General features: G+C 34.4%; 1 protein-coding gene across 1 annotated transcript in view; it reads left to right on the top strand.

Moving 5' to 3' along the window:
- The window catches only part of LOC137403658 (MICOS complex subunit Mic60-like), a 65,255-nt gene that overhangs the window by 33,294 nt on the left and 14,367 nt on the right, over positions 1-17,594 (top strand). Inside the window, exon 10 of the mRNA XM_068089646.1 lies at positions 14,074-14,181. Coding sequence (XP_067945747.1) covers positions 14,074-14,181 — 108 coding nt within the window. The remainder of the gene's footprint in view (positions 1-14,073; positions 14,182-17,594) is intronic.

The raw sequence follows: 17,594 nt of genomic DNA, 5'->3' as shown, positions 1-17,594 counted from the left end.
AAGATTAGAAGTAAAGTAAGCTCTTTAATTCATTGTAAACAATAAAACAAATACTTTCACCCAATTAAATGGAAAGATCATACATTTAGCTTCAAAATGATATAAAGATGTAAGGAATTAAGCAAGTTTGAGATGAGATATGAGACAAGAGATGCTTTTGGCCAACAATTTACAAAGGGGTTGCCATAATTTTGCACAGCACTGTATACAATAAAATAGGATTGTAATTTGTATCAGTGGTTATTAGTCATGTGGATTAAAAGTGTGAGGGGATTCAAATTTATGAAAATGTATAAGGGGAACTGAATGAAAAAGGTTGAGAACCCCTGCAGTATGCCATTCCTCCCAACATGTAAGGGTGTGCATTTGGGATACATGTGAGGCACTTGGATTCTAATCTCATAACTTCCAAATTTTAGTAGAAATGGTAGAATTTGCCATGATTGGGCTACACTACACAAGGTTGATAGTTGTCAGTGTATCAGCCGAGGTCGTGGCTCTAGGTTTTCATAAATATTGTAACGTGTTTAGGCTATGATAACTGGTAACCTACTTTATGACAAGCGTGCTCAGTGTATGCTAAAATATTTTGTTGGATTTGTTCACAATAATCAATAAAGTGATCAACAGAGTATTCAATAAAGGGATAGCATACAATAATTTTTTTTCGATATTTTGTCATACGGCTGAAACTTTTCTACATTTCTATGTTGTTAAGGATTTTCATGTGGCTTTTAAAAACATGAACTTTATGATGGTATACACAAGATTCCTCTCCTAACAACATGCTCAGTGACTATAAACACTTATTTCCTGGTCATAACACTGTGTGCATAGTTGGGCAGTTCTATTATAAATCCTAAAGAAAACACAAGACTGGAGCAAAAACACATTCTGATGAGAAACCATCTTTATTAAGATTGAAGAAATGTATTCTTGTTAGATTGTAAATGTATCATGTTTTTATTCAAGTGACTTAAGTATAAAACAGGCGCAAAATAACCACTTTTGCGTATTAACTGCTAGAATGCCACATTTTAGAGCAATAATTTTCACTGCTGACCATATTAGGTAAAGAAGCTACACTCTCAACCTCTATCGCATTGGTCAGTTATATGAAAATATATCTCTTTATTTATCTTCCAATAAAAACATTGAATTCTACAAACACACTTGTTACAGCCTGAAATTTTTATCAGTTTCAGCACTGGTTCTGCTGTTTATGGTGATCTTAATTTACTGGGTAAAAACAACTGTATGCCTACATTTACAGACCAGTCAAGTAAAGCGAATGATCAATGACATCGGTTCATATGTATGCAAATAATTACAGTACAGGGTACGAATAAGTATTCGAGATTATTTCAGTTTTTGATGAGTCATATGTAGGTAAAATTTCAGAATGTTGCCTTTAAAAATTGCATTTTATAGCCAAAAAATACTGAAACTAATGTAGATGTCATTGTTTTGTGATGGTTTCTTCCAATATTTGGATTTGTCTCCTCTATTATAATGCTTCATTATTATTGTATATCAATTGCACAAAACTGTACAATAGCCTTAATCAAATGGGCTGAGTACATGTACTTATGTTATGTAATTATTTTTACTAAGCGTATTATACATTATATTTTATGTTATTAGATTATATAAACCTTAAAATTTTGGCATTCTCGAGAAAGTATTTTACGTTTGAGATGTCAAAGGTTTTCTGGCATTTTCATTTATTAGTTGTCTTGTCAGCAACCTAGCAATTATCAATGCTCGCATCAACAACACAAATTGCACAAAATTGCTTTAGATTATTACTGACTTTTTACTGGACCTGCTCAAACATTCCCAACGATAATACAGTTGTGTTGAAACTAACCTCTAAAGTCTAAATCATCTAGAATGTTTTTTAAGAAGTTCTGTGGTGATTTTTTGAGAATTTGTTATTCAACCCAATCATACTTGCGATATTTGCCTTCCATGGAGGTGCAGGCAGACAAACTGAGTAAAACAACAACATAAAAGTATAAGGTAAACAATCAAAGACGTGATTCGGTATGATGAAATGCTTTGGATGCACTTTGGTGCTTGGCTGAACTACGTCTATCAGATACATTTAACCAGATAACATTAGCTGCTCTTGCTTGGTCTGGGTTATAAATATGGTTTACATATTTTAATTTAAATAATCATTGCAGGTGTCATATGATCTGACAGCTTTTATAAATGGCCGATATGAAGTACATTTTAGCTGAAGAATTTAGTTGCTGATCCATGATTCGTCTGATGTCATGTTTGAGAGGTAACCTATTGGTAACAGTGTGCGGCTGAGGTCTTGCGGGTGGTATAATTCTTATTTCCTCAACCCACGCCCTTAGCGTCACCCAGAGAACTAATCTGTGCAAGGATAATAAATGGTAATCCGCATCCTAAAAGTACACCAGTCTCTCTGGAATGATGGCAGACCTTTCTGGCAAGCCTTGTAAACTTCACAGTGACGCGCTTGTTAGTGGCCGAGGTAGCTTTAATGCGCCACTTCAAGTTGCGTTGAATGAGCCCGTCGCTTACACTCCATTGTTTATATGATTCACATTTCTCTGCATCGACTCAAGCCAAGTAAACACCCAGATATTGTTGTAGCGATCTATATGTAGATATATTATGTTATCATTTACATGTATATAACAATCACCTAAGTCAAGTGTGGAGCACGAGAGGAGCTCAACACTTGTTGAGTAGAAATATAATAATAATATAGTAGTAATATAAGTAATTACAGGAATAGTACATGGCTGCTTAAAGGTTGACTTGCAACAAAATTCACATTACAGTTATTTGGTATCAAAAGATTCACTATGTCTTACTCTGCTGTGTTGTAGGTACAAAATATGTGGAAATGTAATTACAAGCTTTTAAAAGCTCAAAAACAAAAAGTCGCCGTAGATTGGAATCAGTTTATTTTTCTGACGTAGTCATTACATTTGGTTATTGTTTTGTCACGTGATGTTCTCACGTGAATTGAAAGGCCAGTAACAGACTCAATATAAAACTTCTCGTAGCACTAGTTTATGACCAACACTTCGGGTTTTACCGAATACCCCCGTATCAAATATAGATGCTCGCTACTTTACAGTTTTGTTTCGGCTTGATCTAATCGTCTAGTCGTAATCTGATCATATGACCCATACTTCACAAATAATTTCTGCAGCACTTTTCGATTATTACAGGTGACCAACAGGCTCGTCATGTTTATCAGACAATGATATGTACTCCTTCGAGCTAAGGTTAAAAAATTAAACGAATTTTTACGGTAGGTTATAGGATATCAGTGCTGAAAGTGACAGCATTACAATGACGATAAAATAGACGCGGAAGAACAATAGATATGGTTTTATTGAATGCGTGAAGTATATTTGTGAAAATCGACGAATGAGGTTGCGTGAAAATGTAAACAGAAGCCATCTTGTACAACTACGTCCCATTTGAGCCGTTTTGGAAAGAAATTCCAAACCACGGCGGTCTTGTGTGGCTGCGATTAACTGTTCGTTTTTTAGCTTTTAAAAGCTTGTAATCACATTTCTACGAACATATTTTGCACCTACAACACAGCAAAGTAAGACATAGTGAATCTTTTGATACCAAATAACTGTAATGTGAACTTTGTTGCAAGTCAACCTTTAAATTAATTCATTTTTTACGTGTTACCTAATTGAATGACAAACAAACTATGCTAGTCTTACCAAAATAGGTTTAAATCACAGGTGACTGATTGTATGATTGTATGAATCGTATATGCAAAGGTTAAAACTCCATCATTTTACAAATTTTATTGCACTCGTTTGCATCACAACTAATCATCACTACAATTTTTCTATTTATTTGAAAACGCTAATTATTCTCGGTGAAGAGTTTGTTGATGCAATATTCGCAAATTCTTCAGCGCAGTTAGACTGGAAAAATATTTTATAGAAATGGATGTAAATAAGAAAGTTACTTGACCCAGCCACAGCATCTCCTCTACGTTAGCCTGCGCAGTTTGAGCTGTAGACTGTTTGTTTTATGGCGGCCTTGGCTGTTCCTTGTTCCTTCAGCTTACTAGTTTTAGATAGAGTTTAACTTAAGAAAGTTGTCTGAAAAACAGTATGAGAATTTGTAATAAATAAAATGCTTGTTGACTTTAACAACTGGTGTTCAACCTAGCTTCGTGTATTCATTTATTTATTTATTAGTAATTTACAACATCCTAGATTTGTGCTAGATCATGAATAGGGACATACTAGCCGGCCGGATATTGGGTAACAGTACTTCTGGGACAGGGTGACAAGAAATGGTGACCTGAAAGAAGATTAGATAACGAGTTCTTTCAGTCTCAATTTTTCATGCTATTGTAATAGAATTGGAGGCGTTTGACTATAATTATAACAAATAACAAAAACAATAGTTAGTATATGTCTATACTTTATGTTAGTATATGTCTATGATCTATGTTAGTATATGTCTATGATCTATGTTAGTATATGTCTATGATCTATGTTAGTATATGTCTATGATGTATGTTAGTATATGTCTATGATCTATATTAGTATATGTCTATGATCTATGTTAGTATATGTCTATGATCTATGTTAGTATATGTCTATGATCTATGTTAGTATATGTCTATGATCTATGTTAGTATATGTCTATGATCTATGTTGCATCTGAGCACGCTGAAACAGTGTATCTAGAAAGTGTTGTCATAATCCATTCTATGGAATTAATTGCATTGCTGGCCACATTGAACTGCAATAATAAAGTTTATATTTAAGCTGTTATTTATCACATGTAGATTAGTATAAAGTTGAACTCCTACTTTTTTGATAATTTAATGATTGCAACAATCTCACTAGTTATTTTCACTAAATGAAGCATAATATCAGTGATGGTACGGACAGGATTGTATTGATTTGTAGCGACGTAACTCACCTTCATTCTTCACATTATAGTTCAGGTGTCAACGCAAGCTCATATATTTTAATATCAATTACCTGCGCTGTGTTCGACCAGAGATGGTTGGATTATGGCTGTAGAACGAACTTAGTGACCATTATATCGTATTTATGACAGGTTTGTACTAATTTCCTTAAAATCTAGTTTTCTATGAAATGGCAATGTTGATAGGTTTCTGACAGTTCTAATGGCAGAATGAGTCAGTCTACCTCGAGTATCATTGGAGGAGCATTGAAGAGCTTGCATCATTGTTATACTTCGTGCTCGACTTTTAGATGTTTACAAAAACATCTCATTTATATCTTTTTGTTAATAGCTCTTCTGTACTTATCTGACGAAGTCCAAACCTTCAACACCCAATCCGGATTTTTTATACTAAAGTTATGAGTATGTAAGGGTAAGTTTGTTGACCGAAACCTTTCAGCGCCCCAGCCGTCTGCAACAAACATGACTACTAATCCCTATTGGCATGTTATTAGTGAGGTTTACTGTTGCCTAATTAGCATTATTAGCACTAATAACTCCTTGAATATGTCATAAGGTATTAAAATTCATTAAATTCATTGTAGATTTACTTCTGGCAGTTAGTGATACAATACAGTAGGTGCTCCTACAAAGTAAATAATCGGTTCCAAGAACGTTTACATTACAGGGGTTTTACGTTATACGAACTGTATAATACATGTAAGTTTCCTAATCTGGTCCAAGATATATCCAAACTTCTCCCTTTGGCCATAAAAAACAAGACTTAACTTATTAATCTGTTGGCTGTACTGTATCTGCAATATCATCGGTTTGCATCGACAACTTTTCTCCCTTTTCTGATCAATTTCACTGGTCTTATAGACCATAATTGCGGTATGTTTACAATAAATTGATGGTGTGCGCACATCTTCTCGATGTTCATTTACAACGATTTTTTGATTTTTTCTAGACAGCAAAGTCTATTCTGGAAAGTAAAACTAATAACAAATAATTTATGTGTCTACAATAAAGAACAAAAAACTTTTACTATAAAAAAAGAGGTATTACTTGTTCATCATCCATCGGCATCTAGAGGTCAAAGTTAGGACCAAAGATAACTTTGACTATACTCCAACTCATGACATTCATATTGATAGAACAACGCTGTAATACCTGCACCAATCTACTTTTAAGTATTTATGAACATTTGCGCTACTACCTATTTTCTGTTTTGTCGACACGTATGGCTATCTATCACGACAACTAGAATGTCAAGGAAGTTGTATATATAATATATAACGCTATACACAATTCGTTTTTGTCGCAAGTGTGGCGACATAGGCTACCATTCAAATCGAAGCTGAGAACTCACCTGATTTGACACTTTACATTATATTAAATTTTTTTTAGTACAAAGTAAAAACTTCACATAAATTCTTTACATTATCTGGATTTAATGTTATAGGAGGCATATGTTATAGTAGCATTTACTTTATCATTGTTATAAGTAACAAAAAATTTTTTTGATTAATATGGGGTTTTCGTGGTACAATACTACCGAACGTTAAGCTGAGTTAATTTATTTTGAGAAAAAGACACAGATCTAGCGGGAATTCACCGTCGTTGTACAATTTAACTGATTTCTCTATAACTATTTATATGAAAAATAAAAAAGTAGGCAACTCTAAAGTTATGAACTTTTAATAGTCATTTAACTGATCTGCGAGGAATATTTATGGTAACAATATTAGGAGAAACAAAGCTGTAAGTCTATAGTACATAACTATGAATATTGTGAAGGCTCCTTGTTTCTCATGACTCAAGTTTCTATCTGTTGCTACTCGCAATAATGCTCTGATTGCTTGAATGTATAGTTTAATGGATTTACTAAGTCTCCTTTGCTAACATAGTGAGTTCATAAAAATATATGTTTATTGTGTAGTTTCTGAGCAACCATAAATAGCTTGTGGTCATGCTAATCGTATAGCTGTAACAAGTGATACAAATCCGCACTGCTTGCAGCCAAAGTACTAAGTCTTTTACAGTCATTTCTACGAGTCAGGATACATATATTTTCAGTCACATTAGTCTGCATTTTGGAATGCAGTTTAATATGAATACAGTAAATACTCAGTGCATAAAAATCCACATTATAGGTCCAGGTGCTCAAATCAGAAGAGAAATGCTTTGATGTGGTAAAAAGACAATGAGGGTTAACAACTGTTGGGGGCCATCAATTCTAATAAAGCGTTTTGTCGCAACTCTCACAAAGAGACCGTGGCAATCACCTGAGTCATGCAAATTCTACCTCTTACAAAGATTACGAAATATTAAAGAATGGCTGCAACCGGACGTCTCACCACATATTCTAGTTTATTAGGACAAGCTAAAAAAACATGTAAGGGATTTAATACTGATTGTTCAGCTGTTACTTCAGCTGTTTCGGTTTATTAATAGGACTCTGTTGGTAGATTAAGCCTATTATAGTAATACGCAACTTGTTCTCCTCCGGTCGAAGCCAAAGTTCTGTAATATTCTCAATTTTTTGTGTAGTTGAAAGAGCCGGTGTAACCTAAATACAAGTTTTTGCACGAACATTGCATGTATGCCGAATTCCATTTTGTCGGTATATAAAAAATATTTTTAAACTGCTTCTAGGTTAGAAGGTAGTCACGTAGATTGTGTTCAAAGCTGGATGACCTAAACTAGGGAAATCTATGATTGTCGGTCAATCACAGGTTGCAGAATAATCATTCAAACTTTAAATGCTTATGGTCAGGGCAATCTTCAGATGATGCATCATTTAAAATAATCAATGAGAAAGAACTCAATGCTCAAATTGATTTAATTTTTCACAATGATCAGTTTCATTTTCAACACATTTGACAGCAATAACTTTTAGTTTAGAAATTGGTGTACACAAACAATGCTAGATATCAGTAATTATATTAAAAAATTGTTTTAATTCCGCTTTTAAAATAATTCTACACGCAGTTACAATTTGTAATGCATAATCAATTATATTAACAGAGTTCATCATAACTTGAAGTTAGCTTTTATGTAGCATCACAACAGAAATATGATGGCAAAATACAAAAATATCATACTGGGGCAAACATTACCTCATTCACAACAGTGACTACAATAAAGCTGACGAACTGTGTTACAAATATCTAATTCTTTAAACAGTAAATCAATCTTGGACTAAAAAATACATTTTGTCAAAAGCAGCAGCAGAGTCTAGCTAATGCGCTGGTGCAGAAAGACAAACACTAAATGGATTCATTTGAGCTTCTCATTTGTTTCTTTAGCTTGGCAATGCATTTAAAGGTCACTATTACTTTTTTATCCAGTCGTTATGAGGTAGTCTTTAGCTGAAAATTAAAGCTAGATGCATATTTAATGAACACTTTTATTTTGCAATGACAATCTCCAACATCTAAATATGTCTGGTTGTTTTTGACATCCTCGAAGAATAAAAATTAACTCTACAAATGATATGCAGTTGTAATCAGTGAGGATAGATGAAAAATAGAACTCAAAGCATGTAGGTGTTTCTATCAGTTGAAGTGATCGGTTACAACGCAAACTGTTGATACAAAAGTTGGCTCTTGTAGCAGATTATTAAGGTTGGTAGCTGAGTTGGAGTCGAATTTTATCAAGGAACATGAATACTGCTGTAGTTGAATTTGAGTTTTTTATTTGAAATTGAAATCACATTCCATGTTCGAATACCATTCCAGCGGTACTTGAGCAAATAAAATTGTATGACCCATTTTTATAAAGTTTTTGCTGCATGCATGTCGTCATTAAAGTTAAAAAGCTAGCCTTCTTCTCGGGGTGCATCTAGAATCTTATCAAATGACTTTCACGATGAAGTCTAACACGTACAGTTTCTCTCTTATATATATTTAAACTCTTCGCTTTCATAATATTTTTATTAGTCGATACTAACGAGGAAGAAACTTTGATTCCTACGTCGACCGGTTTTTTTTTCTCGCTTATATTCTGAAATATTCTAGAATCAGTTTCAATGTGTCATCTTTAGATAGAGTGACAAATTGAGTTGGCATTTATCAAAAGGCTTTTGAATATTATTATGACTTGAAATCACAATATATTTTTTAATTTAAGCGTTTTGAAGTTAGTTGTAATGAATTTTCATAGAATTTTAAATTGTTATCAAAGTTAAAAAGTAGGTTTGTGTAAAATGCATTTTTCAACCAATTTGTTGGTATACAATTTGACCTTCATGATGAAAAATTAGTTCTTTGTAAAAATAAAAATCTTTTAAGCTACTACAATATAAATTCTATGTAGTTGGAGGCAGTAATTCAACAGCTAGGTGCTTTATTAATATATAAGTAGTTGGAGGCAGTAATTCAACAGCTAGGTGCTTTATTAATATATATGTAGTTGTAGGCAGTAATTCAACGGCTAGGTGCTTTATTAATATATATGTAGTTGGAGGCAGTAATTCAACAGCTAGGTGCTTTATTAATATATATGTAGTTGTAGGCAGTAATTCAACGGCTAGGTGCTTTATTAATATATATGTAGTTGGAGGCAGTAATTCAACGGCTAGGTGCTTTATTAATATATATGTAGTTGGAGGCAGTAATTCAACGGCTAGGTGCTTTATTAATATATATGTAGTTGGAGGCAGTAATTCAACAGCTAGGTGCTTTATTAATATATATGTAGTTGGAGGCAGTAATTCAACAGCTAGGTGCTTTATTAATATATATGTAGTTGGAGGCAGTAATTCAACAGCTAGGTGCTTTATTAATATATATGTAGTTGGAGGCAGTAATTCAACGGCTAGGTGCTTTATTAATATATATGTAGTTGGAGGCAGTAATTCAACAGCTAGGTGCTTTATTAATATATATGTAGTTGGAGGCAGTAATTCAACAGCTAGGTGCTTTATTAATATATATGTAGTTGGAGGCAGTAATTCAACGGCTAGGTGCTTTATTAATATATATGTAGTTGGAGGCAGTAATTCAACGGCTAGGTGCTTTATTAATATATATGTAGTTGGAGGCAGTAATTCAACGGCTAGGTGCTTTATTAATATATATGTAGTTGTAGGCAGTAATTCAACAGCTAGGTGCTTTATTAATATATATGTAGTTGGAGGCAGTAATTCAACAGCTAGGTGCTTTATTAATATATATGTAGTTGGAGGCAGTAATTCAACAGCTAGGTGCTTTATTAATATATATGTAGTTGTAGGCAGTAATTCAACGGCTAGGTGCTTTATTAATATATATGTAGTTGGAGGCAGTAATTCAACAGCTAGGTGCTTTATTAATATATAAGTAGTTGGAGGCAGTAATTCAACAGCTAGGTGCTTTATTAATATATATGTAGTTGGAGGCAGTAATTCAACAGCTAGGTGCTTTATTAATATATATGTAGTTGGAGGCAGTAATTCAACAGCTAGGTGCTTTATTAATATATATGTAGTTGGAGGCAGTAATTCAACAGCTAGGTGCTTTATTAATATATATGTAGTTGGAGGCAGTAATTCAACAGCTAGGTGCTTTATTAATATATATGTAGTTGGAGGCAGTAATTCAACAGCTAGGTGCTTTATTAATATATATGTAGTTGGAGGCAGTAATTCAACGACTAGGTGCTTTATTAATATATATGTAGTTGGAGGCAGTAATTCAACAGCTAGGTGCTTTATTAATATATATGTAGTTGGAGGCAGTAATTCAACGACTAGGTGCTTTATTAATATATATGTAGTCGGAGGCAGTAATTCAACGACTAGGTGCTTTATTAATATATATGTAGTTGGAGGCAGTAATTCAACAGCTAGGTGCTTTATTAATATATATGTAGTTGGAGGCAGTAATTCAACGGCTAGGTGCTTTATTAATATATATGTAGTTGGAGGCAGTAATTCAACAGCTAGGTGCTTTATTAATATATAAGTAGTTGGAGGCAGTAATTCAACAGCTAGGTGCTTTATTAATATATATGTAGTTGGAGGCAGTAATTCAACAGCTAGGTGCTTTATTAATATATATGTAGTTGGAGGCAGTAATTCAACGGCTAGGTGCTTTATTAATATATATGTAGTTGGAGGCAGTAATTCAACGGCTAGGTGCTTTATTAATATATATGTAGTTGGAGGCAGTAATTCAACGGCTAGGTGCTTTATTAATATATATGTAGTTGGAGGCAGTAATTCAACGGCTAGGTGCTTTATTAATATATATGTAGTTGGAGGCAGTAATTCAACGGCTAGGTGCTTTATTAATATATATGTAGTTGGAGGCAGTAATTCAACAGCTAGGTGCTTTATTAATATATATGTAGTTGGAGGCAGTAATTCAACGGCTAGGTGCTTTATTAATATATATGTAGTTGGAGGCAGTAATTCAACAGCTAGGTGCTTTATTAATATATAAGTAGTTGGAGGCAGTAATTCAACAGCTAGGTGCTTTATTAATATATATGTAGTTGGAGGCAGTAATTCAACAGCTAGGTGCTTTATTAATATATATGTAGTTGGAGGCAGTAATTCAACGGCTAGGTGCTTTATTAATATATATGTAGTTGGAGGCAGTAATTCAACGGCTAGGTGCTTTATTAATATATATGTAGTTGGAGGCAGTAATTCAACGGCTAGGTGCTTTATTAATATATATGTAGTTGGAGGCAGTAATTCAACGGCTAGGTGCTTTATTAATATATATGTAGTTGGAGGCAGTAATTCAACGGCTAGGTGCTTTATTAATATATATGTAGTTGGAGGCAGTAATTCAACAGCTAGGTGCTTTATTAATATATATGTAGTTGGAGGCAGTAATTCAACGGCTAGGTGCTTTATTAATATATATGTAGTTGTAGGCAGTAATTCAACGGCTAGGTGCTTTATTAATATATATGTAGTTGGAGGCAGTAATTCAACAGCTAGGTGCTTTATTAATATATATGTAGTTGGAGGCAGTAATTCAACAGCTAGGTGCTTTATTAATATATATGTAGTTGGAGGCAGTAATTCAACGGCTAGGTGCTTTATTAATATATATGTAGTCGGAGGCAGTAATTCAACAGCTAGGTGCTTTATTAATATATATGTAGTTGGAGGCAGTAATTCAACGGCTAGGTGCTTTATTAATATATATGTAGTTGGAGGCAGTAATTCAACGGCTAGGTGCTTTATTAATATATATGTAGTTGGAGGCAGTAATTCAACGGCTAGGTGCTTTATTAATATATAAGTAGTTGGAGGCAGTAATTCAACAGCTAGGTGCTTTATTAATATATATGTAGTTGGAGGCAGTAATTCAACGGCTAGGTGCTTTATTAATATATATGTAGTTGGAGGCAGTAATTCAACGGCTAGGTGCTTTATTAATATATAAGTAGTTGGAGGCAGTAATTCAACAGCTAGGTGCTTTATTAATATATATGTAGTTGGAGGCAGTAATTCAACAGCTAGGTGCTTTATTAATATATATGTAGTTGGAGGCAGTAATTCAACAGCTAGGTGCTTTATTAATATATATGTAGTTGGAGGCAGTAATTCAACGGCTAGGTGCTTTATTAATATATATGTAGTTGGAGGCAGTAATTCAACGGCTAGGTGCTTTATTAATATATATGTAGTTGGAGGCAGTAATTCAACAGCTAGGTGCTTTATTAATATATATGTAGTTGGAGGCAGTAATTCAACGGCTAGGTGCTTTATTAATATATATGTAGTTGGAGGCAGTAATTCAACGGCTAGGTGCTTTATTAATATATAAGTAGTTGGAGGCAGTAATTCAACAGCTAGGTGCTTTATTAATATATATGTAGTTGGAGGCAGTAATTCAACAGCTAGGTGCTTTATTAATATATATGTAGTTGGAGGCAGTAATTCAACAGCTAGGTGCTTTATTAATATATATGTAGTTGGAGGCAGTAATTCAACAGCTAGGTGCTTTATTAATATATATGTAGTTGGAGGCAGTAATTCAACAGCTAGGTGCTTTATTAATATATATGTAGTTGGAGGCAGTAATTCAACGGCTAGGTGCTTTATTAATATATATGTAGTTGGAGGCAGTAATTCAACGGCTAGGTGCTTTATTAATATATATGTAGTTGGAGGCAGTAATTCAACAGCTAGGTGCTTTATTAATATATATGTAGTTGGAGGCAGTAATTCAACGGCTAGGTGCTTTATTAATATATATGTAGTCGGAGGCAGTAATTCAACGGCTAGGTGCTTTATTAATATATATGTAGTTGGAGGCAGTAATTCAACGGCTAGGTGCTTTATTAATATATATGTAGTTGGAGGCAGTAATTCAACGGCTAGGTGCTTTATTAATATATATGTAGTTGGAGGCAGTAATTCAACGGCTAGGTGCTTTATTAATATATATGTAGTTGGAGGCAGTAATTCAACGGCTAGGTGCTTTATTAATATATATGTAGTTGTAGGCAGTAATTCAACGGCTAGGTGCTTTATTAATATATATGTAGTTGGAGGCAGTAATTCAACAGCTAGGTGCTTTATTAATATATATGTAGTTGGAGGCAGTAATTCAACGGGTGCTTTATTAATATATAAGAACTGAAGTTCTAGTAGAATTGTAGCAAAAGTTGAGTCTGACTTTCGGCAGCAAGAGAGTTAAAATCGTGAAGAGATTTTGTATTTATAAAAGAATGTTAGTTTTATGTAGCTCTTTCAAGCTCTCTTATTTTTTTGTTTTCTTTCCTTTTTCAGATAACCATAAAAATGGCTTCTACGCTATCATAGCTCTTTATGGCGGTATAAAGAGGAAACCTTGTTCTCCCAAAAGTCAGAAAAATATGCAATTATAGTCTACATTCTGTAATTTTTTTATGCTCGTCTACATCCAGTGTGTTACATTAAAACCTTTTGCTTTTGGAAACGTAAAAATTGTCATATAAATACAAAGAAATTGTGCAAACATGTGGTTTTGAAAAATCTGTCATTTGGAAAAATTCAAACTCATATCGCTAGATGAATCGTTGTGTAACTTCTTGCCAACAGGCAGATATAATCAAAATGCAAGGCCGCCTGCGTCCAAGTATGGTATGTTGGACTTCTACACAATCGCGCTGTCACATTATATTTTATTATTTGGTTAGGCAGCCATGGAGAAGCAGACAGAGGCTATGCAGGCTGACAATCTGGTGAACCTTAGAGATGAGCTGGACAGACAGAGACAACGCTACGAACAAGAACTTCTGAAAGAGGTACTTATCAGTCTTCATTTACTTATTATCCATTCACTTGCAAAGCTTGGGGTCAGGAAAATGGCACATCAGTGTTCTGAATCAGTCATTTTAATTTGTACTTTTGTGTTGCTGATTATAATTATTGCATTCGTTGTTTTTTTCCTTGTTTGTGGTCATTGCTAGCCAACACTATTATCGCCGTCCCACACAGCAATATACATCGGCGTTAGTTTTCACCTCCATGCATCCAATTAGAAAAAATATCTTCATGTTAATCCCCCAATTTTTTGCCCCTCATTTCTTCATTTCCTCAGTTGATTCATCTCATATATTACACAAAAACATTACTCTTTTTCTTAACGCTTTTTAGGTACCTAATCTTTTTTAATTTGATTTTCATTAATTTTCATGTCCACACCCTGGCGGTAGCTATGCATACACGCCATTGGATTTCTTTTGTCACATAAAGTTGTAATCCGACGGGTGTGTGTTTAGCAGGAGTTCTGTCTTGCTGAGTCTATGATTTACTGTTTCGTAGAATTAATATATAGTAATTGATCAGCTGCTTGTTACTCCAAAGTTTATAGCAGCAACTATTGATCATCAACTTGCTACTAAGATCTTGGGCAAGATATTTTTCTCTGTTTGCTGTTTTGCTGATATATGCATTCTATGTTGGGTATGAAAGCATAAACAAGTCAAGGTGTTTTTTCAGCCATGCAGTAAATTGTTGAAATGTCATCTAGAAGTAGATGCATACACACTAACCGATAATTTGTTTTTAGCTTTCGGCCAGTTTTTTTAACTGACAATTCGCCTCCCGACGAGCACATTGACCGATCTACGCTGTCGATCTATTACGCATGCAAACACATTTTTCATTTGTAATGTTTGAAGGCGCGCACTAGCTTGTTCTGCGTGAAAAAATTGAACGGCACTTGATCTACTCTGTTAGTTTGTCGCAACCGGAAAACCGTTTGCAAATTTAGTAAGTTCAAACTGCAGTTAAGCATATTTTTCATTTGTATCTGACTAAAAATGTCTCAAATGTGTTTGGAAATTTTCAAAAAATCTGTTTGAATATTGGCTGACACGCAGCTCCAGCCAACTTACAAGACGACTCAGTAAACCGGCTGCACTATATAACTTACACATTAGCAAACAGTCAGAGGAAATGAGGAGACCAGCGAAGCACCTGCCAATCAAAAGCTCATTGCCCTCAGGTCCATTACCTATCCTAAGAAGTCATTACTGTAAGTATGTATGTCGTTGGTGCCCGAACAATGTAAGAGCCCCCACAGGGCAAAGCTAATAACACAAACATAAAACTGTCAGCAATTTGTTAGTGTGCTTGTAGGATAAAAAATATTATCACGGCTTGAATAGAACTGCGTGCTACAGATATTCTCCTTTAAATATTTACCCTAGAACACTTATATTTCGCTAGTATTTAGTTTAGTGAGTAGCAAACAGAGTAAAATTTCGCTGCAACTTAATTTCGCAGCTCTGATGGTGCGAAAATATAGTGATGTGAAAATAAATGCAGTGGAACAAACATAATTAGATTCCTCAGGTTCAGTTTACCGATAAGAAAAAAATTTCAATTTCGGGCTAGTTTGTAATTGTAAACTGCAGGTAGAATGGTGTAGGTGAGATTGATAATGCAATTTGATCGCTTGCTGCCATTTATTTCTTGGACTATCAATGAACAAAGCTATTCAATTTCGCGTTTTCGCTCGTTCGTTATAATAGTTTAGTTTCGCACATGAAATTTTCGCGAGAGGATGACTCAGCGAAAACGCGAAAGTTAGATGAGGCGAATACATAAGTGTCCTAGGGTATGCCTACACTAATCTATTTACGAGTGGCTCTTTGCCTCACATCGCCTTTCAATATGTACTGGAATCTTAGAACTAATGATAAACTTACACAAAATCTTAGTCGATTTTATCGGAAAGTATCGGTATTTTGTAACCATTTAAGATTTTTTTTGGTGTTTGAAGTGATCTGACTGCCATAATGTTTCAAGATTAAAATTGGCAAAACTTGATTGCAGTTAAAGCGCCCAAAAAATGTGCAAAATGACACGACTACAATGTAGTTGCTATTGCTGCCATATTTGATGTCGGCTATTGCGTTCAATTTGCAGCGTTATCCGTCTCTGTTCTGTCAGTTTTTTTTAAAACTACAGACGTCATAATCGAGCTTTCGCCTGATTTGAGCGTTTTAACCGCAATGCAGTTTTGGTGATGTTAATCTTAAAACATCCTGGCGGTCAGATCACCTCAAACATCATAAACAATCACAAATGATAGAAACATACCGATGCTTTCTGATAAAATCAATGAGAATTCTGTGCGAGTTCATGTTTAATGACAAGGTCTTCATTTCCTATTATGAACCAGTATCAGCACCAAAATAACACGATCCGATCCGTCAACAACTGCTAAAGGTATGTGACTGGAATACGGCTGCCATACATGTATCTGCACTCCCTACGCATACCTCAAATCTGAATGCACAATAACTCTTCCCAAATAGAGGTATAAAAAATCATAATGTAGCTATTATAGAATTATCTTCCCTCTATCAGTTAGACTCGGGTAGATTAGACCGAGCTCTACAACAAGTCCTGGATACTCAACACTATGTTTTGGCAGTCCATCAACTAACCATGTGCATGTATTTTGCTATGTAGGTGAATTCTATACTCTATACCATGTAGTACATGGTTACTTGTGCTAAGCCTGATACTCAGAGCACTTCTATCGAAGACCGGTGCATCATTTACCATTTGCGATTTGTCAGTGGCAAGGGAGATGACTGCATTGATGTTACAAATGATAAATCCCATAAAGTTCAACCTTGATGGGTAAACCTTTCGATATGACAAAATTTGAACGAATATTTTATTTCAACATAAAAAGTAATTTTCAACATATGACGTCCAAAATTTATTGAAACATTAAAACTAAAAACAGAAAAGTTAGTAGCAATTAAAATAAAGCATAAAACTTATAAATTAAGTTAATATAAACTATATCACGTGTAAAATGGAGTAATTTATAATACATATTTATTTCACTCATTCGAAAGACCGGTGCGCAAATGGCGCACCGGTCTTCTATACACTTTTATGTGTTGTAATATTGATACTCATCACTTTGTCCAAGTATTATCAGCATAAGTTGTGTAAATATGGTAAAAGAAGCAAAAATATTATAACTAAAATGCTAGATAATTAATTCTATACAAGAACTAAAGCCTGGTCCCCATATCGAATGCAAGACCCCGGCGGTAATCCCGCGCAGCAAAACACTTGCGGCGCTAGGCTCGGCGGCTAATGTTCACATAAAGCTGCGTCGCTGGTGATCACATAAAAATGGCCGCTAGCCGGGCCGTCTCGAAAGTGCTGACCTTCACCTGTACAG

Source organism: Watersipora subatra, chromosome 1 (assembly GCF_963576615.1).
Source record: "Watersipora subatra chromosome 1, tzWatSuba1.1, whole genome shotgun sequence".
In the NCBI taxonomy this organism is placed as follows: domain Eukaryota; kingdom Metazoa; phylum Bryozoa; class Gymnolaemata; order Cheilostomatida; family Watersiporidae; genus Watersipora; species Watersipora subatra.
Note: the sequence above shows the minus strand (reverse complement) of the source record. Positions and strands in the feature narration are given on the sequence as shown.